At 42.4% G+C, this 26,368-nt stretch overlaps 1 protein-coding gene across 1 annotated transcript in view; it reads left to right on the forward strand.

Moving 5' to 3' along the window:
* The window catches only part of LOC122405372, a 103,746-nt gene that overhangs the window by 44,989 nt on the left and 32,389 nt on the right, over window positions 1-26,368 (forward strand). The window contains exon 2 of the mRNA XM_043410056.1: window positions 14,106-14,236. Within this exon, the coding sequence (XP_043265991.1) occupies window positions 14,106-14,236 (131 nt within the window). The remainder of the gene's footprint in view (window positions 1-14,105; window positions 14,237-26,368) is intronic.

The following is a 26,368-nucleotide window of genomic DNA, read 5'->3' on the forward strand; positions in this document are numbered from 1 at the left end:
TTCTAGGTCATTGAAACTATTTTTTTAAATAAATATTACGTTTTATACGATGCTTAATGGCCACCAAAATAATTCATCGCCTCTCCGAATTGGAACAAGTTAAGTGTCTTGTGTTCGAGCTGTCTCCAAACCGATTCTACACGAGCGTCTTCAGTTTGCTTTGAAAGCTCCTGTAAAATTTATGACGTAACCTCGCGCGACCATACTATTTTAAGTTGCAAGTTACCGGAGTGTTCCTCGCAGCCGAAACTTGTAAATTCCGTGTAAGTGTAGTGACAGGGAACAACAGGAAGTTTGGTCGTCCCAGGTGCAAGTTTAAGTAACTGAATCGCTGTCTATCTTCAACTTCCTCCAACCGTTCCCTCGGATTAAAGATGGGAGGTTTAGAACTTCGTACGACCTGACTTCTCCATTTCTTTCCACTCGAATCACGCCATACTTTACAGAGAAACATTAAATGGATCAACTGGGGATCAACGAGAAGATATATACAAAAATTTATTCTCAAATTGAGACGTCAAAGAATAGAAATCTGAAAAACGAGTTCCACGATAAAGCTTTGGTTTATGCAAGGTTCCAATTGCCAGAAGGAGAAGTTTTGGTGGAAAATTCCACGAGCATTGGCCCGGCGGGTAACGCGTTAATGATAGCGATTATCTATCCGCGGAGCGTTTTCTTTCGTTATTTTTGGGGAACGAGAGTCACGAAGGGAACGCGTTCTTCTGGAATTTCCACTAGCTTAGCGGAAAAAGGGCAAACACAAGGACGTAAAAGTCGGTGGTCGTGTTTTACGCCACTGGATTTCCTCGGTGGCTTTATGGCAACCTCTTACACGGGAATTTTACGATCGGGGCGTAAAAGAGATCGGCTCTTCCAGATAGACAATGAGAAAACGAACTTCTCCCGAAGCAGCTAACTCGATAGACTTTAATTATCGCGTAGGGACCGTCCTTGATTCGCTAAGGGCGTCGTTAAGGGACCTTTTAATTTCGTCGATTGGAAAACCATCGGGCAGGCGAGGGTCCAATAAAATTCCCTCCATGAAAATTCACTGAGAAGTATTACTATTCGTACATATACACGTCTCCATTCGAATACAAACGTAACAATATATTAAATTTGAAAGGTATAATTTTATTTCCACGGTTAGATAGAGCAACAAAATTCCGTTCTAATTAAACCAGGACTGCAGTTACTTGTTTACACCACGTTTTCTAATTGCATTCTTGAAGAGGGAAGTTGGTCGAAACACGTCAGGCAGATATACGCCCTTACGTGCCAGGAATTAAATAAGGCACCCGCGATCGCTCGAATAACTTCGTTGTGTTTAAGTAGCACTAAAGAATTTCCAAGCTGTGAACACTTTTTTATAAAAGTTGAAGGGGGTAGAAACAGATTGAAACAAAGCTGGATCGCGAATGCGACTGGAAAATTCCACGTCGAGCCTCGATCCCCGGAAATGTCTCGATCGGCAATTCCGTATCCAGCCGCCGCATCGCGGAATCTCAAGTCCCGGCAGAATGATCGTAGAATTCCATTCTTAGATTCCGTCGATCCTCCGGGCGCGATCGTCGACGTAGGGGTGGATGGCGCGCGTGCGCGCGCGTGCACCCGGTTATGCATGTGCGCGTACGCGTTTGCAGCCGCATAGCATCGTGGCACCGCAATGACCACTATGCAGGGGCGCTATGCGAGCCCACGATACAGGATGCACTCGCGTGCGCGTGCAATGCACCGATCCAACGGGCATCTTGTCGTTCGTTCGGCCGGAATTCACCCGCCACGCACCCTCCCTTATATCCGTTCAATCGTAGAAAAAAAAGAACATCGTTAAAAAAAAAAAAAATTAAAGCAAACCAATACGCCTCGATTCTTCCCTCGACGATGGTTACATTACTGTTTTTGTCGAGGACAATATTAGAAGTTTATCGAATCTTCATTATTTCGGGATTCGAAACTATATGGAAACAATGGCGGACACCACGATTAAGAAGAATATCAAGACGGATATAAATATGTCGTAAACCATTAGAAAGTTTTTACTATCGACGTTTGTGTTACTTCACATTGAATAAATATAATTATCTGGTCCTGATCGATTCTTAAATTTAATGGATACGAAGAATGTTATCGAAAACGCAAACGTGAGACTGGTTAGCGTTGACGTTTGGATGTGGCCTTCGAAGGTAGTTGGTTATCCTGATACTTGAAGAAAGAGGGGAACAAAATGAGTTTCCAAACGAAGAAGACGTTGAATATTCTTTCTTGTTAATAAAGGGTGTGTTCCAGTTGATAGTTAGTCGTTAAATTAGTTAAAAATTAATCCGCAACACGAAAGGAGTAACGAGACAAAGGCTAGGTCGCCCTCGAGTACCTAAATGAAATATTATATCAACACCAAATATCTGGTGTTTTCAGGATTTCGATGATTGCACCTCCAAAAAGAGAAGGTTCGATTTTTCCGTTTTGGTGGACCAGAGAGCAGCCATTACGGTTTCCTTGCACGCACGAGAACCACGGAGGGAATTTTCCGAGCTCGCGTGTACATCACCCCGTCGTGTATTACATCTTCCGGCGGCTGCAACGAACGTGTCGGCCGGCAGCAATAACGTCAGTCGCGAGACTCACGGTTTTATTGCGAGCAACCGATGCGTTTTCCGGAGGGGCTGTAATCGACGTGGGCCATCTGGCAGCTTTACGAGCTTCACTTATTTTTTTCGACCGTCGATTATCGCCGCCTGTGATAATAAATATATCGCGGCGGGCGTGGAAATTGCACGTCCCGCCGGGAACATCGTTGCGGGGACGGTTAAGAGGATGTGGTCGGACAGCAACCCTGGAGGAAGAACATGGATACCGGATGGGACACGATCCAAGCCAGGGGATACGGCACGTGCATGGTCAGACAGTGACCCTGTCGAATGCACCCGCACTTAGGATAGAAAGACACCACGGATGGCCTCTGGGTTAGCCAAATAGAAAGTGGTTTTATTGGCTTGTTTGGCGAACTTATTGCATGTCCCGTCGGTGGGAACCTTGGACTACCGGATCTATACGCTGGAGTAATCAAAAAGCGTCCTGGAATATTCGTTTCTCAGTTTACATTCGCTCGATTCTGTTCCAAATTTAAGGGGGAAGATTCATCAATTTTCTACTCCATAAGTAGCCTCCATAAGATTCACGAATCCCACTCAAACTTATTCCCTCGAACGTCCCAATTTGAGAATCAATTTTACTAATCTCATAGTGAAAAATTCTGAGATGTGGCAGTCGATGCTGTAGCGACAGTTCCGACTCTCGCCAGCAGAGGGCTACGCTCGACCTTTCTCTCTCGCAAGTGCTCCACCGATCTCTATATAATATTTATATATACACTCCTGGACCGTCCATTGGATATCCTGGCGTTTAAGGCAGACTCAGGACGAATAAAATATTTTGAAAACTACCCCATACTTAAAATAATTCAAAGATCGACAACGGTTGTTGCTAAGTCTCCCAATGCTAATCTACCCCAAAATTGACCGTCCAGAACTACAATCAGATACAAATAAAATTAGAAACGATGACCATATTCGAGACACCCCTCCCCATTTTCCCAGCCCTCGTTCACCCTTATCGCGGAGTGGCCGTCGAGGAGCAGGCACACGCGATATTCTCGACATCTTCGGGGAACGAATCAGCAGCAGCGTGGAACAATGGACGGGGGGAAAGGTTGCCCGGAGGCGTCGCTGAAGACGCTCTCTCGATTTGGAATTCAGCGCGAGGAGGCCCGAAGCACGTTACCCTATCCCCGGAGCGAACGAAAGAAGTCGTGGCCGGATATTAATAACGAGGACTATTCAAACGTGCCCGGCAACGGCCACCAGATGGGGATGGGGAAGGCCACTTAGCAACTGGGAGGGGGCAGCAACCCCTAAGGAAGCCCGGAGACATTGAAGTGGCCGCATTCACGTGGCCCTACCGATCCAGATAAGTCACGGATCCGCCGTGGGCAGACTTCTTGTTCTTCCGTGGTGTCCGTTGGTTCCTCCTACCCCCCTCCCTCCCCCCTGGAGACCACAGTGACTCTTCGAGTACCCTTCAGCGCCCGAGTGCTCCGATGCTTAGCCAGCTAATTACCTATCTGGGTTTATTACGCTGCCTCGACGACCGGTGGACAACCGCAGCCTCGCGTATATCTCGTCGAAATATCTGGGAAGTCGTCGAACGGCCACAGGCGGAATGGAAGGGGAGAGCAAAGCGAGAAAGAAGGGAAACGAAGATGAAAAAAAATGGAGGGAGAGGTCGAGCCGTTTGGACGACTCTTGACACCGTTTTCACGCGCCCGTCGATCCCGCACGCCCGTTAGAATCTTGACTTTCAGCCCCCTGCGTCACGGCCACTCGATCGACGCGACCTCTGACCGTCTTGCATCCCCTCGCGCCGCGTCTTATCGTCCGTTCAAGGCCGTCGCGACGCACGGTGGTCCCGAAAAAAAACTGTCGTTCGAGAAACAATATACTTCTTAATGTCTCCTGTAAAATTTTGAGGCTATTCGACTTTGACATCAAGAAACTACCCCCGTAGAAAAATCTACTTTCCCCTATTAAAACATACACAATCCCCTATGGTTAATTCTTCACACGCAGACACAGAGATTCGTTAAATTTTAATTCGATGTGAAACAAAAATTCCAAAGGGACGATCTGTCGAAACGTGATTCACTCGAAGCAGAGTAAAATAAATAATTAATCACTATGATTACATGGATGTCGCTTTGGGGTTAATTGGAGTGTATTAGAGACAACAATTTTTCCCCGGTTCGGTGCACGGCAATTAAGAGGACAGGGGTAGTTTCGAGGCGAGGCGAACAAGCTGCCGGGGCATTCGAGAGTTATTAAAGAATGAGAAGAAGTTCTGATGGACTTCTAAATAAGGCAATTTCCCAAGCGACTCGGAAACTCTTAAGCGGGAAAGCTTCCGAACTAATCCGTTTCCGTTAAGTTGTTGGCGATTCAGAAATTATTAACTTACCGGGCGATCCTTTGATGTCGCCTCTGTTGCCCCGGCGTACACGGCTACCCAAGCTTTCTTTCATCGTTCGCTTTTTAATCCGACTGGTCAGAGGAGTCAAACGCCGCCCGTAAACGTAGCCAATTAAAACAAAGTTTATCAATTTACGAGTTCCCGCGGACGACGGAACGGCCGTTTAAAATTCAAAATGGAAACCGCGGATAATAAATCGAGAAGAGACCGAGGATCGCGCGAATTAAGTCCCATGGATGTTCTTGGAAAGAGTTTGTCCAAAATTTATAGGCAACGGGGAAGGGGGAGGGGAGTTTTCGTTGGATATTTTCCAATGTAGCGGATTTGATCATGGAGATTTAGATGAGGGGAGCTTTACGGTACCGTAAAGTACCCCCGTGGACGATTTAAATTTACAGTTCTATAAAATAATTTCCAAAAGTGTCTTCCACCGAACGGATAGAGTATAACGCGAGTAATGAATACAATTATTTTGAAATTTGTAATTCTTAGAGGGGGTTACTTTCGAAACGCATTTACTGGACGATCGTCGCGAAGATATGTCTGCCATTCCCAGACGCTGCCCGCCGGAAATCACGCGATCCACGGTCCGGCTGGTCCACTGGACGCGTTAATTCACGGCGAGTGACGTGGCCATTAAGAACACCGGTGTCTGGCGCATTACGCGAGAGAATGATTATCAGCAAGCGACAGTAGGAGCACCAAATCTCTGGGCTAGAGAGTCCAAGAAAGCCTATTTTATAATATTAATACAAAGTTTCGTTGAAATCTGATTGGCCGTTTAGAAGGAATCACATTGGTAATGTCAGTATCCCTTTTCTATTCTATTAGTATATGTAATTATTCCTATTCTCTAGCATTTCCATGCATATTTTTTATTTAATTAGCAAATTTGTATTATGAGTATTCTCAAGATACTGATATCAATTTCGTCCTCAAAGGCAAGCTGTAATCTATTGTTATTAAAAATGGAACATTTGTGAAACCTCAAGGAGGGAGACTCATGTAAAATGATAGTGATATTTGACAATTTTTTTACAGCATAAGCATAAAAGTGTATTAAATTTTAAAAATCTGTCCAATGCTAATATTCCCACACTTGTGATATATCTTGGAGTACAAGGACGAAGTACAACTATACGTTGTTGGTAAAAAAATTTCTCGCATTTTTAAATTCACTCGTCGGAGCGTTCGTATTTTATTCCCGCGGCGTGGCAGTCTGGGAAGTTCCCGATCCAATTCCCCGTCGTTATTTTCCGCGGCTTACTTCCAATTTCGCGAAGTTTCCACCCGGCGTACGGGAACTTTACAAATTTTTGGCGAACGAATCCCGAAGTCCGCACTTTTCTTCGTTTGCTCGCGCGCGACGGATCGCAAACAAATTTATCATCCGTGGACGGCGCGAGTCGATAACGAATCAATGACGTTGAGAACTTTTCCAGCCCCTTTGAAAAAAAATTCTAGGCTCCTACGAGGAGAAAGAATCGACGCGCCGCCATCTTCGTTCCACGTGTTTCCGACGTGTCGGGAAGTTTCCGGGGGCCAGGACCGCGAAGAATTTCCCTAGAATCTTGTCTCTCCATCACTCTCCAGCTTCCAGTATCAATCAGGCCGCGCCCCACGCCTGCACGAGCGAGTTTAAATTATTTCCGAAGCAACCGCGACAGCTTGAGAATTCCTGCGGCGATCGATCGAATTTATCCAAGGAGAATTATGCCCAAGTCGAATATAAATAATCGTAGTTAATCAACCGAAGCCACAACCTGCGTGAAACCAATTTTCTGTCGACACTGTCGATACAATTTGTCGTGTTTCTGTTTTTTCTTCTCTATGACGCGATTATGATTCTGTAGAAGCAAGCTGAAACAGCTTCGATGTTGAAAGGGTGGACCAAAGAAGCTCCAGAGAACGTTTCTTCGCGGAGACTCGCTGACCCCGGCAAATAATTCCTCTATCTCCCAGCAAGACGGCCTCGATAACGACGGAACAATGATACTAATTACCAAAATTATTCGCGACCCTATGAATATTACAGCGCTTGACGCGCGAGGGTAATCGCGCTTTGATTCGCCGCCGCGCAAGAAGAGAACCGTCCATTGTTTCTCCCGTGCTATCGCGAGCTTTTTGTCTTCGCCGGGACCTCGTTGATAATTCCGAATTAATGGCAGCTGATTTTGTCGAGAGACGGTATCGCCGGCCAGCATAATTGAATTTTAAATCTCGAATCAAGATCCACGGACCGCGGAGGCGCGCCCGGAATTTCGTCCTTTCGAAACGAGAAACAGGGAAGTTTAAATTGTTTTCGAAACGGCCGGCTCGATCGCGTAACCCGGGATCGAAAGTAAATATTTCCCGTGAAATCGGTGTCGCATAATTTCGAGATCGAAATTCATTTCTTTCTATTCGCGTTTTGTTCCTAAGAGAATTTTAACGAAATTCGAACGAATCCTCAGCCTCATCGAGAGACGTAAAAATTGTAATAAAATTACGAAGATTGTGTTATGTTGATTTGTAGGTGGAAAATCGGGGAATGTTGTAAATCATCCCTGGAAGGGGTAAATAAAATTGATGTGTTATTTAAGTTGCAATTTTTTGGCAATATTTGAATCACTCGTTTCACAGAGAACTAGTCTATTCTTGTTTGAATAACTCTATATTGATAACTCTATATTGGAACTCTATACTCTATATTATAACTCTATACTATACTGGATCTTTATATTATAACTCTATACTGTATGTGTCTGGTGTATTTCTATATTATAATTCTATATTGTTACTCTATAGTGAATCTCTCCAGTGCATCTCTATATTGTAACACTATATTGGAACTGTATACTGTATCCCTCTAGTAGACCTCTATATTATAACTCTATACTGTATGTCTCTAGTGCATCTCTATATTATAACTATATATTGGAACTCTATACTGTATATTTCTAGTGTATCTCTATATTACAATTCTATATTGTAGCTCTATACTGTATCCTTCTAGTACATCTCTATATTATAACTCTATACTGTAGCTCTATACTGTATGTTTCTAGTGTATCTCTATGTTATAACTCTATATTGGAACTCTACATATACTGTACCCCTCTAGTGCATCTCTATATTATAATTCTATATTGTATCTCTATACTGTATCCCTCTAGTACATCTCTATATTACAACTCTATACTGTATGTCTCTAGTGCATCTTTATATTGTAGCTTTATACTGTATCTCTATAGTGCATCTCTATATTATAACCCTATATTGTATCCCTCTATTGCATCTCTATATTATAACTCTATATAGTAGCTCTATACTGCAGCTCTATATCATACCTCGTTTCTAGAATTAATCTCGTCTCTCGACGAGCCATATAAATTTCTAACTATAATAGCAACACCGTGTCCAGTCGCGTTTTGTTTGGGGGAATAAATAATCGAAAATTTCCGCGTATAATCGCGGGGGTCATCGTGTCACGGTTAAACGATTTACGGCTAAACGAAGGAGCGAAAATCCCGGCTCGGGTCGAAGTTATCGTTAAAAGGTGCGAAAAAAAAAAATGAACGCGAAGTAAATCAACGGGCCCGTGACAAGATATACTGGCCCGTTCGCTGGGAAATTTACAAGCGATATTTTCCCGCCTCGCGAGAACCAGAAGCCCTGGGAATTTTTGTCGCGCCTTTTCCTCATCGCCGTAGCGAACTTGCCACACTTTTTCCCCCCGACGACCTATTCTGGCCGCGTGAAATATTTTCTTAACCGCGGGCGCGGAAGATGGCTCGCCAATTATTGAAGTGGATTCGAAAACGCCATTTTGGGATCCCCTAGCGTGATCCATGGTGCTTCGATCTTTGGATAATCTGGTATTTTTGAGAAATTTCCAGTTCATCGCTAAATCTACCTGACTGATTAACTAACAAGTATTTAATATGTAATTATTTGGAAATTTATGTTATCCTTCGTTAGTTCATTATTTTTTAAATTCTTTAAGTTGAGCTCCCTTTACCAACTTGGGAAAAATCAATATTAAGTAAAATAATTTAATTGAGATTTCGAGTCCACTTAAGGGTTAAGAGACAATCACGCCATTTTGTTCTTTCTATAAAATTATTTAATTTATCAGTGTAACAGCAGGGTATAAAATTATGAAAGGAGAAATGATGGAGTGGTCGATACGAATTGCTTAAAAAATAGTATCAAATCTCCGCCCAATGTCTCGTGAAAATGATCGAATAAGGGAGATGGTACGGTTGGAGTATGGTTGCATTGTTATTTGGCGTAACACTGCACGGACTAGGGCAGCGAAATAGTTCGAAGCAGTGGAACGGCGCGATAGCTGCGAACGTTAAATTGTTAACGGATAATAGCCTGGAAATACGCGAACGTAATCGCGACGTTACGGGAGAGGTCTGACTAGCGATTGTCTAGCACTACTTGCCCCGGAGTTCGAATGAAGTATTGATTACTGGGGCGAAGTCGTGCGTCTGAGTAGTTGAATACTTTGATGGAGTTACGTCACTGATTACGCCCGATCTAATATTTACTATTGATTCCCCTCACGGGCCACGTATTTCGGAAACTACCGCCGTCTGACCAGGCGCTGGCCCATTCTACTTGCTACGAACGCAGAAAATCTTTTAAATCACAGCAATTTTACACAAGTCACGACACATTCATTTCTGTCAATGCATTATTTCGATTCTAGTTCAATGAAAAATAATAAATATTTACACTAAACAATATTTTCGTAAATATATTTTTTTCAATTTATCTAGAGACAATCTCATTATTGAATAGAACTAGATACCATTTACAGTAAAAATTAAAAAATCGAATTCGTTATACAGTGAATTATTTTCGACCAACAATGTGATGATTGAAATCGTTCGAGGTCCATTAAAAATTGTTGTCGCGCAATAAAGGTGGTGGCGAATGGAAAAATTTTTGAGAATTGCTCGACGAGAGATTTTTGAGGGGGATTCGTTGGGACTCACGACCACGTCAATTTATCGTTTACGTTCGACGATGGTTCAGACGAGGTCGAGGTAACATCCTGGCCAAGGATTCGGATCGTCGCGTATATATCGAATTCCGAGTACCCTGGTCCGACGATTCGCGGGAAATTGGAAAAGTTACCTTTTATCGAGTCGGTTTCGCCGCGGTGGGATATATACAGGGTAGCCTCTTCCCCGTCCCTGTCGCTCGACGAAAATATTTTATTGGAAATTGGAAAACATTGCGGGCGAAAAGGAGGGGGGTGGCTTCCGGTCCCAGGTACCGTTCTCTGTTCTTCCCTGTATTTGGCGTACCATTTACCAGGGACATCGATATCTCTTTGTTGGGCGAACAGTGTGCCATTGTCGCGTATCGGGAATTTTGTAATACATACCCCCGTAAAATATTCATATTTATTTAAAAACTCCTTCTTTTTTAAGAAAATATGCATTACAAGCTTACAGAAGTTTGCAAGCCTGTTCCGATCAATATTATCGCTCGGAATAATACCGTACGCGAAACTATGGCGAAAGTTTTCCAGGAGAATCCAATAATCTAATATTTGGCAGACTGGCGACGATCCGCCTTTATTTGTCCGACGCGTGTTCTGTTTCACTTGGCTGATCAATGCACGACCCAATTCTACTTGTCTGGCTTGCTCGCTGGATCTCTCCTTGGCCGACACCGGTGTCGTTTAACTCGCGGAGGCGCTGGATATTCGGTTCCAGGTGTCTAATTAGCCCCCCTCGGTCTAATTCGAGCCACGTTGTACCTCTTCTTGGGCATGGAGATTCAAAAATGAAATCAATCGGCCATCAGCAACGGAAACAACCCTCTGAAAGGATTGAAAGTGATCTCACGCGAGAAACGGCCCGGATTCGATGACTTTAATTCTGGCCTCGGTTGTGCTGAAAATCAACAGCGCGTTAATTGCCCCGGGACCGACGCGATGTTATGAGTTACGTGGTCAGGGACCCGCTGTGACGCTCGCCGTATTAAGGTCGCCAAACTTCCTCCATTATCCACTCGAATCCCGTGGATTGTACTTTTGTAACACGGCCTCTTGATTACACTTCCCCTCGTATGTGTCTGAGGGTGGTAATCATTAATGTCTTGGGCTATCCTGCGATCGTCAAACTCGGCGCCTCGTCGTCGAATTTCCCTTGGTCTTTGCGATCATGCTCCCCAGGAATACAATTAATATTTTTTATTGGATATTATCCTCGTTCTTTTGTTTTAAACCCTTGTGGCGCTGCTGGCTGAATCTCTCATAGGAGGGCAGAAAAGGAAAGGAATCATCAGTAAGGCTTTCTGCAGTCTCTGCCTTAGACGACTGGAATATTAGAAACTCGTTTGATGAATGTATATATAGCAACCGAGGGATCAGTCGAGTGCTTGTGAGAGCGCGATCCCTCTGGTGGCGATCATGAGAGGCAACACCACATTCTCTACTGTGTAGTATTCTAGAAGAAATGGAGCACGTTTTACGGTAAAATAAAGAAAGTATATTTAACTATATCGAAGAAGGTACAGACTAGTAGTTTATTTACAACTTTATTCTGGCTTCAGAAATTTTGTTTTTTATATCGAATAAACACTGGAATAAGATTTTTTGTGTATTTATTAAATAAACATCGTTTTCTATATCCCTCTGACTAAAAGCTTCCCGGTCGTAGAAACCAATATTGAATTTTAAACCGAACGATAATAGCGAAAATAAAACGGCGGGGAAAAATTGGGATTAAACGCGATCGGACGTTAAAAATACATTCGATCCGACGTTTCGAGCCCGAGTTTTGGGTCCCCAGCGGGGAATTACAATTTGCCAAAACATTCCGCACTCGTCCTGCCCCTCGCTGCTCCTGTTCGATGCAATAACATCGAGGACCAACAACGAAATCAGCCGCAGAGGCCGAGCCAAATCGCGCGGGGGCCGCTCGCGAATCGATTAATTCGAGGGCCGCTGGGACGTGAAAATTGATACGAGCCATAAAACTGTTAATCGTCGCTCGTAAATTCGGCCACGGCGAGTCTCGAAGTTCCGGCAAGAAACCGCGACCGCGACACTCCTCCGTGGAATATCGTTCCCGGGCGCGGAAACTCTCTTTCTGGACTTGTTTCGAACTCTCGAAACCCCGAATCCCCCGAATATCGAGGCCGAAACGATGCAAAGTTTCGCGACTGTTCCCTCGAAATCCGCTTTGCGACGCGGTCGGATTGTTTTGCAGCCTTACATCGTGTTTCACCCGACGTGGGATAAGGCGAACTTCCGGTTCCATCGCGTTCAGGCGTTTGCATCTGTACTGTGGAGGAAACTGTGATCCATTTTTTAATCAAACAACCTAGACCTTATTTGTAATTTTAACCACGAAATTAATTGCGATGTAAATAAAAAATATTTGTCAAGTATATCTCTCGATGTCCCTATTTTTGAGAACCTTTTCGTTTGAAATTTGAAATCATGGAACGCGTTGATTCTAATCAGTTTTTCTTTTCAGAGGATCCCTTTGATAGAGAGGACATTTTGCGATCGAAACTAGCATTTATTAAGATTAGATTACGGTTCGGTGCATCGAGTACACAGGGGATAACACGACCTTACGCAATCAATCCTTTCATTAATTAATCTGACTGTCTATACATTATAAAAGCGTTACGACAGAAAACCGTGCTCCGATGAAACTCGCGCGCGAATTTAACGCGATAATCAACGTATAAAATTGGTTACATAACGCGCGATACACGGCGCTGGGGTTGGGTCGTGATTTTCATTCGATAATGTTTAAATAATGTAAACAGAGGGCAATTACTAAAGAAGATTAATCCTTGCGAGCACTATACCATTTTGATTCAATTATACTGTTTCTATCAAATACTCATAGCTAATTCCAAATACATTATAATAGCGTGATCAAGCTCGTTTCGCAGAAAAACATTATAATTACTCAATTGTTTCTTTTGTATGTTCAAGAAATCACTTTCTATTTCATTTTGAGAGTTACTGTACAACGTTTGTGTGCTAGAATGAATTTTGTACACACTAAAACTGATTTAATGGAACAATCATTAGAAGGTCTAAAATTATCCTTCCAAACGTATTGTAAATTAATTCATTTTGTCAAATTTAATAAGCGACAATGTTTGACTATGTAAAATCCACATCTGTAGTTCCTCACGTGTTACATATTTGTATTAAAGAATTTGTTTCCGTTAATAAATGAGTAATAATAATTCTTCGCCCCCGAGAGCTCAAAGTCGAAGCTCTCGAAGCGACTCGGAGCTTTCAAATTTAGTTTTAACTCCAGAGGGGTGGGTGGACGGCTGACTAAAGGTCCGCGGGAGTTACTGGAAAGCTTTCTTCGAAAATTTCACGGCTGTTTGAGCCCCCCCGGATCCGGCAGGGGTATTTAACGTCTTCCATGGCAGTTGATCACCTCTGGTTCGGGTTCGATCGCGCAACGAGTGTCTTTGCCTTGATATTTCCGGAGTTCAAAGCTCTTCGGCAAGCTGCTTGAAAAGTTCGCCAGCCCCCCCGGCTTCAAAGCGGCACGCGTCTCTAATTTCTACTTTCGCAAGCAACTTTCCGCGGCACGCGTCCCCCGGCCTGTTCAAAGTCGATACCAAAGAGGGTGTAATGCACTCGACTTATCGGGGCGTGATAAGTTTGAAATTTATTCCCCCCTCTTCTTTTACACGTTCGTTTGGAAATATATTTCCCGCCATCGTGAAACGAAGTTAATGTTCGGACTATTTCAACGTCATAAAAAGTGGTCGTAAATAATAATTTCCAGCGGAGATTCTTTCGAGAAGATTGAACAAATTTGTGCCCCGAATTTGAAATTTAAAATCCACGCGGGGGGCGCGGTACGAACGTTCTGAATAAAATACGAATTCGTTAGTCGCGAGAGTTAAACAACGTATTTTAGCAAAATCGATTGCACTCGGATAATGTCCCTGGCGAGTCTTTATGCTCGGAATAAAGAGCAGGGCGGTCCGTTTTAGCGTAATAGGTATTTTATGCCCGAGTCAGGGAATAAAACCCGGCTACTTTATCGCCTCTACATTCTTACGCTCGTGTTACCGTGTTCCAGGTCTCGCACACGGCATCAGATGTTATGTGTGCGGACAGTACAACGAGGGGATCGGCAGCATCACGCCGTGCATCAATTACACCGCTCACATGCATCTGAAGGAGTGTCCACCCTCGGCCGAATGGTGCATCGTAAGTCCACTCAATTCTCCTAAACGTAGAGTTCGCGATAAACAAACAAATTCAAGGTCAAGCTTTTTTTATTCGCCCTACGCATTCTACGCGACGAGAGGATAAAAAGTTGTCAAGGAACCGTGTGTCGCAAATGGACCGTTTTGTCGCAATGGACAGTTAAAGTTTGGGTCAATGGGATTACCGGGAGCCGCTAGTAGGCGTGGCGGGGGTCGTGGGAAGCCTCCTCATTGGCTCGAACTTTGACAATCTTTTGCCAGGGAACGGTTCCTTTGAGAGATATGCTTCCTTTACAACTTTTAATCAGCTCCTCGAGTAGAATACGTTGAGACAATAGGCAAATTTTACTTCGGATTCTATCGATAAATACCTTCGCCTTAAAAGCAAGGAGTATTCGAGTATTAAATCTGATATAGATTCTATCACATTTTTCGTTGTCGCAATAATTATTCTAATTTAACTGGATTTTGTGAGCTAGAGTAGGACTGTTTGAAGAATCGAATCATTGAATTTTTTACGTTATTTTCTACTTGAATTTGTTCCTACGGTAAAAAGAACAGGGTACGGAAATTATTGGTGTTTGGACCAGGAGGGAATCGTTCTGTTTTCGAGGAAATCTCGTGATGCTCGTCGAACTGGAAACGCGGGAAACCGTGATTTCGAATCGTGGAAAAATGGCGTCGTCGAGGCGCCAACGCCTGTTTGACACTCTTCCAAACACGCCTGTAACCATCGACATTATTTACCCCTGTCGACCGGACAGGATTCAGCGAACAGATTGGCCCCGACGCCTTCTGCAAGCTTGCACGTCGTGTTGGCTCTGGGAGGCGCGAATCGTTATTTATTTTCTCGCCCGTCCCCGTCGGAGACAACGAGATTTCGATCGAACCTTCTGTCATTTTAATTCGTTCGTACATACGATTTCAAAATTTTTTTTTCACGATTTAAAAAAACGAATTTTTGTTTTAAATACGATTGGAAATAGATACGACATGTTTGGGAATCGCGTGGAACGATTTTCTCACGACTTCTGTTTCGAAGCGAATTAATTCAGCCTCCATGAACATCATAAAGCATTTGCATGGACAAGGGACGCGTAAAATCATCCGTGCTGAATATTTATAGAGCCTCGTGACGACTTTGTTTTCTACGACGACGATAAAAATGTATATCGTCCCGTTCCTCTGGCTCTCCAGGGTTCTCTGAAATTCAGCTTCGTCGTTTGGTGCGCGAAACTCGGCTCTCCTTTGGTAAAAAAAAACGGTCCTCCGCGAACAAACATCGGTGTCGTGCTCTCAGGATCCTTTCTCGTTAGTCTGAAAGCTATTCCGCGCCATCGGGAGTTCCTTTCCACGCGCGATGACCCTAAAGACATTTCCAAACGTTTATGACCCTTCGTTTCTCCATTTTCATTCAATCTTCCATATCCTGACGAGCATTAATATGTTCCAGAAAATATGTTCAAAACTTACATTCGTCAATCAGCGCGTTAAAAAATAATTTTCAATAGAACGAGCCCCGCGCCCCACTGACACCATTTTGGAAAAAAATATTACGTTGGTTCACGATAATATTTATTCTACCGTAATTAAAATTATCTTTCCCTTCGTAAGTTCTTTTCTCGTAACAATTTCATTTAGTGAAACTATACACGCGATCACCTAACCTCAAACGAAACGTTCCTGCGGAGGACCTACAAAAATAGAGGTTTACGCGTTGAAATATAATTACACAACGTGCCGTGAAAGTTCAAACACTACTTTCCTTTGAACAATTTTATAAATTATGCTCGCGGGGCGACAAAGCATTTTTATGCTTCATTATGAATTCCACGCACCATGTTCCGTTCAAAAGTCGCGCCATGTTTCTTGCGCGTGGTTATGTGAACCCCGTTTTGGTTCCCTTATCCCAACGAATGAGTCACAACAGTGGGGACAAATTTTGATTAATATTAAAATGAACATTTTGTTCTTATGACACAAAAGAAATATCCAGAAATAAAAAGTTACTTCCATTTTGTGTTTCATTTCAGTGGAGAAATTAAATATTATTGCAATTATATTAGCTCGTATATTTTACTTCGACGGACGGTTAAAAAATAGAAATAAAAATTACTGGAATGTAATATTTCACGTAAAATGAGACTTGTATTACTTCGTATAATTTCTACCGATGATTGAATTAAAAATAGCGGGGGAGCAACGTTGCCGAATCCGTGGAATATTTTCTGGGGCATCCTGATAACCTTCCATCTTTAATAATTTCGAGGAATTAAATCGACGCGGAAATTATTAGATTCGGACGGTTCGGGGTCTCCCTATTGACCGGACCAAGCAAACAGAGCCATGTATCTTGGCTTTCATTATACTAAAAGGCGATCGTGGATTATTTTTATGATTCGCGAAAGATGAGATACGAATATTCGCTGACTCTGTCATTTTTATAAGAACGTTTGCGGACCTTGCGACGTTACGTTTCCAACATTGATTCCCGGCCAACTGCTTTGTCGTTAGATTGCAGATGAATCCTTTGTGAAACTTTCCACTACGCTACTTTATTTTGCAACTATTTACTTCAAAGGAATTTATCAAGCGTCCATTATATTTTGACAATTTATTCTATCCTGTTTCCGAGGTTGCAGGTAAGTTTTCAATTTAAATCCCAGTGCAGAGGAGTGTGCTAAAGGAATAACAATTAATTAAAGCAAGACGCGTCGTTAGTGTCGTAATAGTCGCGAAGTTGTAACAGTTACTGTGCAAACTTGTACAGCTTTGGTAATTTTCTGTTTGCCTTTGCGTACGCTGAACCATCGTCCACCCTCTGTTGAGACTAACAAACTTCTCCCTTTGACCCTTCGTACAGAAAACTTTTAAAAATGTACACCTCGTCCATCGACGAACTGTGAATATCCTATAAACTTGATGAATAATTTAAATAAATAATTTGTTACCAATATAAAAGTAATTCTACATTTATTATTTCCTCAATTTTCTATTCAGTCTCTGCAGGCCTTATGGATTTATTATAACGTATTTTGGCCGTCGTTGGCGAATCGTATAACTAATTTTTCGGTCGGAGAATTCGAGCAAAAACGGGACAAATATTTAAATGTAAATTATAATTAAACTACGTGAAATAAATTTCAATCCAATTTAAACGCCGGAAGAATATGTATGCGCGGAAGAATGAAATAAATTCCCCGGACCCGTCCAGTTATATTCCGAATTATGGTAATATTGGTAGAAATAAACATAATAGGATTCTTTCGAAAATCAGATCGAAAACGTAGAATGAAATTTTTCTGGAAAATGATCGCAACTTATTTTTATTAACATCGAGCAAGAACGGGGAGTAATTTTTCCCCAAATGTAGAGAAACGTTCGAAACGTTATTTCGAGAAAAATTAACAAGAGACTTAATTGTACCGTGCAATATCTGCAGCCGCCATTTTCACGGTAAAAAAAACGTTGAAAACGGAGACAGAGGGAAGCTTGGGGAACGGCGACGATTAGACGAAATGAAATAATTGCAATTTCTGCTTTCACATGCTCCGGAGGAACGAAGTTCGCGGAAAGTTGCACGCCGTTCCCGGCTTTTCCATTTTCTTCGGCGGCGTATTCCCGCGCTAGCCCGAGCAGAAGCACCAAATCCCGCCATTTTCTCGACCTTAAATAATTACGCGTTCGTTTTCGCGGCCGGAAAAATGTCTGTTTTCCGAAGTTCCAGAACGAAGGAAAGAAGATCAAGAGGCGGAAAGAGCGTGAAAGTTCCGCGAAAGCTACCGGAATTCCGTTTTGCAATAACAGACGCCAGGAAATAGCAAGTTCTCGCCGTTCGTTCGACTTCGAATAATTGCATTCCCGGGGTTCGGGGATCCTGGCAGAAAAATCCAACCCTTTCAGCTGCTGGAAGGATCTTCGACCATCTGGAAACTAGTTTTTTTTTCTAGGAGACGAGGTGGAAAGATCAATTTTCTTGGATAACTAATATTTTTTGTGAATCATGAATTGTGAATCACGAAGATCGCTGAATTTAAAACTCTCATATTTTCTCTGGTCGTCGAGGGGGGGCTGGATATAAAATCACGTATCAAGAAGAAATCCTTTTCCTCTGTATTCCTACTTCGTAATTTCGAGGAACGAGTCCAAGAATTCCCGTCGCCCGGGAAAACGTCCGAAATCGAAGTTCCCCGGGCGTGTAGGTATTCGAATAACGGCGAGATCACGGAGGATTCCTGAAGTTTACACCGATCGTCTTAATAAAACGGCTCAGCCAACGGGATCGACCTAATCAACATCGCGATTGAGCCTCCTCCAGTATTTTCTCTTCCTTTTGTCGGGGCTAACTGGGTTGCCGTCCATTCAAGAAGCGAGCTTATCCCCTTCCACGTTGGTTTTCCTCGATTCTCTCGATCTTCCGACGCTCCTCGTCGCCTTCCACGGACGAAGCTCGGCAAATCGAAACGGAATAATATTAGGGCGTTATAGAAAATGTTTCGCGTCTCGAAACCTTCCCTTAATGCCCGATATAACCTCGCGAATCCCGAATTCCGGGCACGGTGATCTATGGTCCGTTCTGGAAGCAATTGTATTCTTTCGCAGTACCTTTCTATGCCAAAAATTCCGGGAAAATCGCGTCCCGATATTGGTGGACCACCTTGTAGGTGAAATAGAGTGGAAAGTAGTTCGAGTCACCCAGTGAATCGTTATTTTAATATTCTAGAAATAAATATACGCGAGTATAATAATATTCTCGGTCCATTTTAAGCTCTCTTTAGCAGAATAATTATAAATATTATATATAACAGTTTCAAGTCACCTTTTTGTTTTTTAATAATTCTTGGATTTGTGCTTGATTATTAAATAAATTTATTCGCGTTTCAAATGTACATAATGAATGATAAAGCATTAAAAAATTGACGTCTCGAGCATTTTTAGATGTGTATTTATATTTTAAAGTGAGGAGAGTATTTTTTAACCGAGTCCTTGAATAGTGCATAATAATGTGAGAAATATGCCTGGCGGTGAATTACCTAGAAAATCGTTTGATAAATTAATCGAATAACGTATTCTATGACGCCCACGCGTGATAGCTCGCCGAGAATTGGATCGGATATCGAAGTCAGCCGCTTCTCACGCTGTCGATCACTGTTTCGTTTGTAGAACGAGCGGATGGCGAGCAACTTCGGGCTCGTTTAACATTCAGAACCCCAGGTGTCGATGGTCAACGAGCTGTCGGTCCTGATTGGAATTCATCTCCGAACTTCGTTCGCTATCCGTCATCGATGATGTTATCGATTAACCGGGGCAGTGATAAACGATGGTTCCGTAAGAACAATCTACGGACAAGCAGCCCCTCACACCCCATTTTGACAATGTTCGATACAATTGTATAATATCTCGTAAACCAATCGTTTCGCGATTCATTATACGCGATCCTGTCCATTACTAAATTCCTCGATCGTGGTTATTAATTTCTAAGAGCACTTTCAGAGCTTCTTCAAAGCTTTTAGAAAGAAAAATATGATACTTTTGGTTAGCCCCAAACTTCACGATCATTATTTGACAAGTATATATTAAATTCGTCCAATCTGTTCAGGAGTTATGATGTTTTAAAGATACGCTTGAAATTTCAGGGGAACATGTCAATGTATGGTCAGACATTACATTTTCGGTAATGAATTTTTTTCTCAGAAGTGTGTAGGAATTCGAGGGTATGTCTATTGACCAAAAATGATTGTAATTGACCCTTGCAACCAAAAACAATTTTTTTAGAACGATTTGAAATTTGAAATTTTGTTGAAGAATTTGTCCACCTACTCGAATTTTTTTCTCGAAAGTGGATAGGATTTCAAGGGTATGTCTATTCACCAAAAATGACTGTAATTGACCCCAGCAACCAAAAACAATTTTTTTAGAACGACTTGAAATTTTAAATTTTGTTGAAGAATTTGTCCACATATTCGAATTTTTTTCTCGAAAGTGGATAGGATTTCGAGGGTATGTCTATTCAACAAAAATGATTGTAATTGACCCCTGCAGTCGAAAATAATATTTTTACAATGATATGAAATTTTTTAATTTCTATGAAAAATTTGTCCACTTACTGAATTTTTTTCTCGAAAGTGGATAGGATTTCGAGGGTATGTCTATTGAACAAAAATGATTGTAATTGACCCCCGCAGCCGAAAATAATTTTTTCAGAATGATTTGAAATTTTTGAATTTAATTGTTAATAACTTTTTAAGGAAGCCTCAATCAACAAATTGCTATTCTTAATTTTCGACTTTTTCTGCCCTCTAGAATCTCCCATTCAAATTTTTCCTAGAGATGGCTGAACATCCTGTATACTCACAACATCTACAGTGCCAAAAAAATCATCGTCGATCGTAGATCTGAGTTTTAAAATCTCCCATGGAAAAGGGTGAAGATCTCAATCCATTTCCATTTCGACGAGGCTACTCGGTGACCGTATTATCGGATCCCGCGACGTCGTTTACGCTTTCCGTGGCATCGATCGCGCCCATCCCTTACGCGAAGAACAATACCAATCGCGCACGGGGGTAGATTCGTGGTCTCGAAGTCCCGGTGCCCCCGTAATCAATACGTAATCAGATCGCGTAATCTGTTTATCGTCTTCCTGCACACGTCGACGGTACGTATGGTTCGCGGCGGCAGTTCGATTCCGGGAGGTTAGATGGGGGTCTGCCTCAAAGGAGAAACGATCGTCATCAATTAAAGGGTCATCCGGCGGGTATTCCGTGGGCATGGTGGCTCGTGCCTCTACGATTCCACGGCCAATTCCCCGTTCGCTGCCTACGGCGAAGTCGCATTCATCGCCGCGACTGCATTATTACGAGCATTGCGCCAGCCTACTAATGCAGCCACGGGTATCCCGACGCAGCCTTCAAATTAGTGCCAAGTGCATGCGTTAGACCAGGTATTAATTAACATTTTGCGCCGGTAATATCATCCTCCTGACGTTCATCCAGCCGAAGGATATCCCGTTGGGACGGCGCGACCGTGTCGTTCCTCCAAATTAATCGACTGGATCGCTCACTAGCAATCAAACCTCTTCGAACCAACACTTCAGACGATTTTCTACTATTTTTTCTACCTTCAAGGTGCATCTTTTGACTCGAGTGCCTCAATTTTTGATAGCAGCCAGAAACAGTGGAGGAAAAAATTAATTGTTGGCAAAAAATTTTTAATAAACTCTTTGAATTTATTGAAGAGTGTTTCTATGGGATTGGAAGAACGGTAGCGGGATTGTCTTGTTGCCCAAAATTAATCGATTGGATCGTTCAATAGCAATCAAACCTCTTCAAACCTCTTCAAACCTCTTCGAACTAACACTTCATACGATTTTCTACAATTTCTTTTACCTTCAAGATGCATCGTTTGACTCGAATATCTCGATTTTTGGTAGCAGATAGAAACAGCGAAGGAAAAAATTATTAATTTAGAAGACAGAAAAATTAATTCCTGGCAAAAGATTCACCTAAATTTGTAATAAACTGCCTCAATGTTTGAAGAATGTTCCCATGGTCTTGGAAGAATTTCTCGTCCAGAAAATATTGCACGTTTCGAAACCTTCATTTACAACCCCGTACAACTATAACGCCACACGTTCGAAGATGTTTGTGAGTTTGGAAAAATTATGTACATATAATCGGGGAGCCTTAAAAGTCGTGTTGAAACGACTTGCACAAACAAGACAAAAATAAGTTTAGATTAGAAAGTTCGTTAATTAGTCCGGAGTGCCTCGATAGCCGATGCCAAAGGAAGCAAATTTCGCGTGTCACGCGGAAATAAGTTTAGAGTGTAAAAATAAATGCAGTTTTCGAGAGTTTGTGTTGATCGGAAGAATTCCAAAACTTCGTGCTAAATCCCCGAGAAGAAAATTTCGAGTGCTTCGTAGCGCAAGTTTCGGGTTAGAGTGTCTCTTAATTAGTTTGTGTCTTGTTTTATTTTTCCCCCCTCCGTTAACGGTCCCTCGAGTTAGATTTATTCGTCGAATTAACAGGGCGAATTCATGGCCGTGAAGAAGTTTGAAAATTTAATTCGCGACAGCCGCGAGCACCAATTCCCAGCACAATCGTAGTTTCCGGCCAACAATGGCCACCGAATCGATCCCAATTTTCGCATCGGGACCTTCTCGCGACCAACGATGTCGCATAAATATTCCATATGGTCGTGGTCGAAGTATTTCAAGAAGTATCGGCCATTATTCAACGCGAAAGAATGAAAATAAATTAAAGGTGTCGCGAACCGGTAATAATAAATCGTGGGCAACGGGACGACGCGACCCGAGACTCGAAAATTTATTACCCAACCCGGTGACGACCTTTTACTTTCCATTCAGTCTTTAATATCAACTGCTACAATTCTATTTTACTCTTCGAAGATGTTATATATATCAAGGATTAATTAACATTCTGTTAAATTTCTCCGTAAAAATGCCTGCATGGAGATTGACGCGATTCACCAATTAGACGGGAGTTTAATATTCTTTGGAGGAAGTCTCTGGAGTCTCTGGATAGTCGATAAGAAACTGGACGTCGATCGAACGAGGTCTTTATTGGTGACGATCGGCCAGCCGGTGGCCTGTTATCTCGGTATTCGAGCGTCCCCGGCGCGTTCGGAATCCGTGGAATGAATTACGCTCGTACCGGGAAATGGAATTCCGTGGATCGTTTCTTCTTTGGTCCTTGAAGGCAAACGATCCCCCTCGAGTCTCCGTGTGCATCGAATTCGGCCCTAACGAACGTGCACGGAGCATTTAAACCCGATGAAAGAATCCTCAAGACGGTGAGAACGATGAAAGGTGAATACGAGAGCTGTCTGTTTTCAGGATCCAATTTCCAGGCGTGTAGATTTTTCTATTCCGATCACTAATAAATTCTGTCTATCAAAAATTAGATATTTACTATCGTCGATTATCTATTTTATAACCGTGTAAGAAACTAACTATCGATCGTTGTTACAGAAAATTTCAGCTTGGACTGTTTGCTAGTTTGTTCCACCGAATGTTAATTACTACAAATATTAGATATTTACTATCGACGATTATCTATTTTATAACCGTGTAAGAAACTAACTATCGATCGTTGTTACAGAACATTTCAGCTTGGACTGTTTGCTAGAGATTCGCATAGAATTGGAAGCACGTGGTTCCAGCGAATGTTAATTACTACAAATATAGCAGCATGGTACGTGGCGAACGGCAATTGAATTAAATGGAGAACGCGTTAATTAATTCAGAAGCTGTTTTCGGAAGCCAGTAAACGGTTCCGGGTTAAGTTAGACGGTAGTTTCGAACGTGATAATACTATTTATTAGGTTTAAATAACGTTAATTGGGTCTAGTTTTGCTCGAGCAGGCGCAACAAGAGCGTCCTAAGTCGGGCAAGTAGAATAGCGCCGCTAATGGCCCGGCCAGTGGAGCAACCACGTTTTTAGTCGGGCAAGTAGAATAGCATCGTTAATGGCCCGGCCAGTGGAGTAACCTCGATTTCGGTCGGACAAGTAGAAATGGACTCTGAGTGATCAGGCATGCATAATACAATCGTGGACAGTCTGATACTGAAACTGTCGTCCTGTCGACGCGATTTGCAACATTTTCGGGATGAACACAACTTTATAACGCATTAAATAATAAATTAATTGGGAGCATAGCAGAATAATATTTTCTACTTTTTCGTTCTATTTGATATAGTTTTATGACGTTGAATCGAGCTGTACTGAAGATCGACAATATGAACAGCTTATTTACCACTGATATTCAGTTGTTATCTATCCGTAACAGTGACAGGCGTATTATTTAGTAGACGCTGTTTCTTGGGGAGCAAGTAGAATAATTTTCTTTACTCCCCGGAGAGCTAGACTGAGATTGTTTTCTCCGTGACAAGTAGGTCGCTCTGACGTGCATAATACATCATTACTGTTCAGTCTCGAGGAATAGGCATGTCACTGGCCAGAGTAGAACACGATCTCACCCCCGTCGTATAAATCTTTCGATTCGACGAGCGTACAGTCGATGACAGTTCATTTCGTTCCTTCGACTCATCAAATTTTACACATCCAATGTCTTTAAGAAAAATAAAATAAAACATACACTGTTGAATCGACGGAAAGTTTCGTGCAAAACTCGACTCGTGCTCGAGTCTAGAAAAATTCACGGAATTCTTTTCGAAACGTCGATCAGATTTCGGTGACATTTTCATCCTGACGGAGGTGGGGGATCGTTGAACGAAAGCGGTTTACGTGACGGAGGTCCAAGTGGACCCTCGGCAACTCCTTAGCGGAAGCTTCTCGAGATTACGCCCCCGTCCAGGCGTACCGACGGTAACAGTGGTTAGAATAATAAATCGTCGAACGATCCAGGTACGTGGCGTGCATGCTCGATGCAACACATTCGACGACTTTTACCCCCGGAAAAAAGGAACAACGGGGAAGTTTCAGTGATTTCTATCGAGGGAACCGAGAAAACAAGAGAATGTTTCGTTTGAAATTCTTTACCAGATATCTGGGCTGACTCTTTGTCTATTTTAACTTCCCAAATTCAGTCTATTCTTCGAATTAAAATTTTTAGATTCGAGGGATACAATTTTCCACAACAAACGGTGCAATTTTCGCTGCTCCTTGTATTCTGAATCGAGCATTGATCGACGATTTCTAGTAAACAAGGAGAATCGACGATTCCTCGATCGGGCAAGAGTGACTTCGTGGCCCTCAAACGTGTTTTAATATGCTTGTTGAAGTCCGCTCGAGGTTCCGCGCGAAACGTTTTACGGTCCGACTGATAATTGCCCTTTTCAGTGGGATTTTTTTCTCCTTTTTTTTTTATATCGCGGTTCGTTAAACTCGATTCAAACTGACGGCAACGAACCGGGCCCTTTTGTGGCAACGATTCCGCGCGGCCACGATAATGGCAATAACGTAATAGAAACGACGGCTTCCGCTCGAATTCCGTCTGATTTCCGCCCGTTTGCCAGTCCCGAGGCCTTGCTTCGACGCTGAGAAAGTTTCCAGGGAGCATTTATTTTATTAATCTCCGACGTTGCTTGATTTCTAGCGTACGAAAGTTCCCGTGGCTTTAACGAGCTTGCTTTTTTATTTATCGAGCTGTTCGAGACTGTAATAACGAACTTGGGATTTATTGTTACTGATTTTTGACTGAATTTATTTAAGTTGGACTCTTAATCTCGAAATTATTTTACTTAATGTTGATTCTTACCAAATTGGTAAATGAAAATAAATTTTATAGCATTTAAAAAATAATGACATGGCGGTCCCAATAATCCACTTAAGGGTTAATGGAACCACGTATATTGTTAAAATAAAATGGACGATTCTGACTGAAGCAAATGTGAAATATGTTTTTATAACAAAGGCAAGGTTAGTTTCTGAACGTAATTAAAATATCTGAGAACTCGATACGACGTTCCTGCAATATTTTTGAGAATAAAAATATATTGGGGTGTCGAATTAAATTTTAATTTTGATTTTAAAAATACCAATGGAAAGGGAGGACATTTCGAGGCGTCCTAAAATTCCGATTCGATTACAGCGCCTCCACGGCGAAGAAAAGCTTCCTCTCGCGCTAAAGCGATGAAAATTAGGGCCTCCGTGAATGATTCAAAACCGACGGACGGCGAAGATAGGCCGCGACTCTGACGAGAGCGAAAGGGTTGCTCCAGAATCCGCTATCAAGGGAATTTTTTATGCCCGCGCGGCACGGAAACTGTCGCGAAAGCGGATGAAATATTTAACGGAGCCAGTTGCCAGACCCAAGTATTTCGAGAAACTCCCGTACACACTAACGAAAACATAAAATACAGAAAAATCTTAGCGAAAATCGTGGTACAACATAAAAATTTCTCTTTCTATTTCTTTAAACTAAAATCCAAACCATGAAGGTTGTTTGTATAAAAAAGATTTCGTATCACGAGGGGTTAATTGCTCGATCTCGCGGAAGGATTCTGAGTTACGGAATCGATTCGGTTCCGGGGCGTAAATAAAATCGAATAATCGTAACGGTGTCGACGTTTTAAGTCCTCCGGATATTAAACTTTAATCCTTCGACTGGGAATCTCTGGGAACCCGGCAAAAAATACAGGAGGGGGGAGTGA

The sequence above is a fragment of the Colletes gigas genome, unplaced genomic scaffold (genome assembly GCF_013123115.1).
Source record: "Colletes gigas isolate AHSC1104 unplaced genomic scaffold, ASM1312311v1 Colletes_gigas_Sc00004, whole genome shotgun sequence".
Classification (NCBI taxonomy): Eukaryota; Metazoa; Arthropoda; class Insecta; order Hymenoptera; family Colletidae; genus Colletes; species Colletes gigas.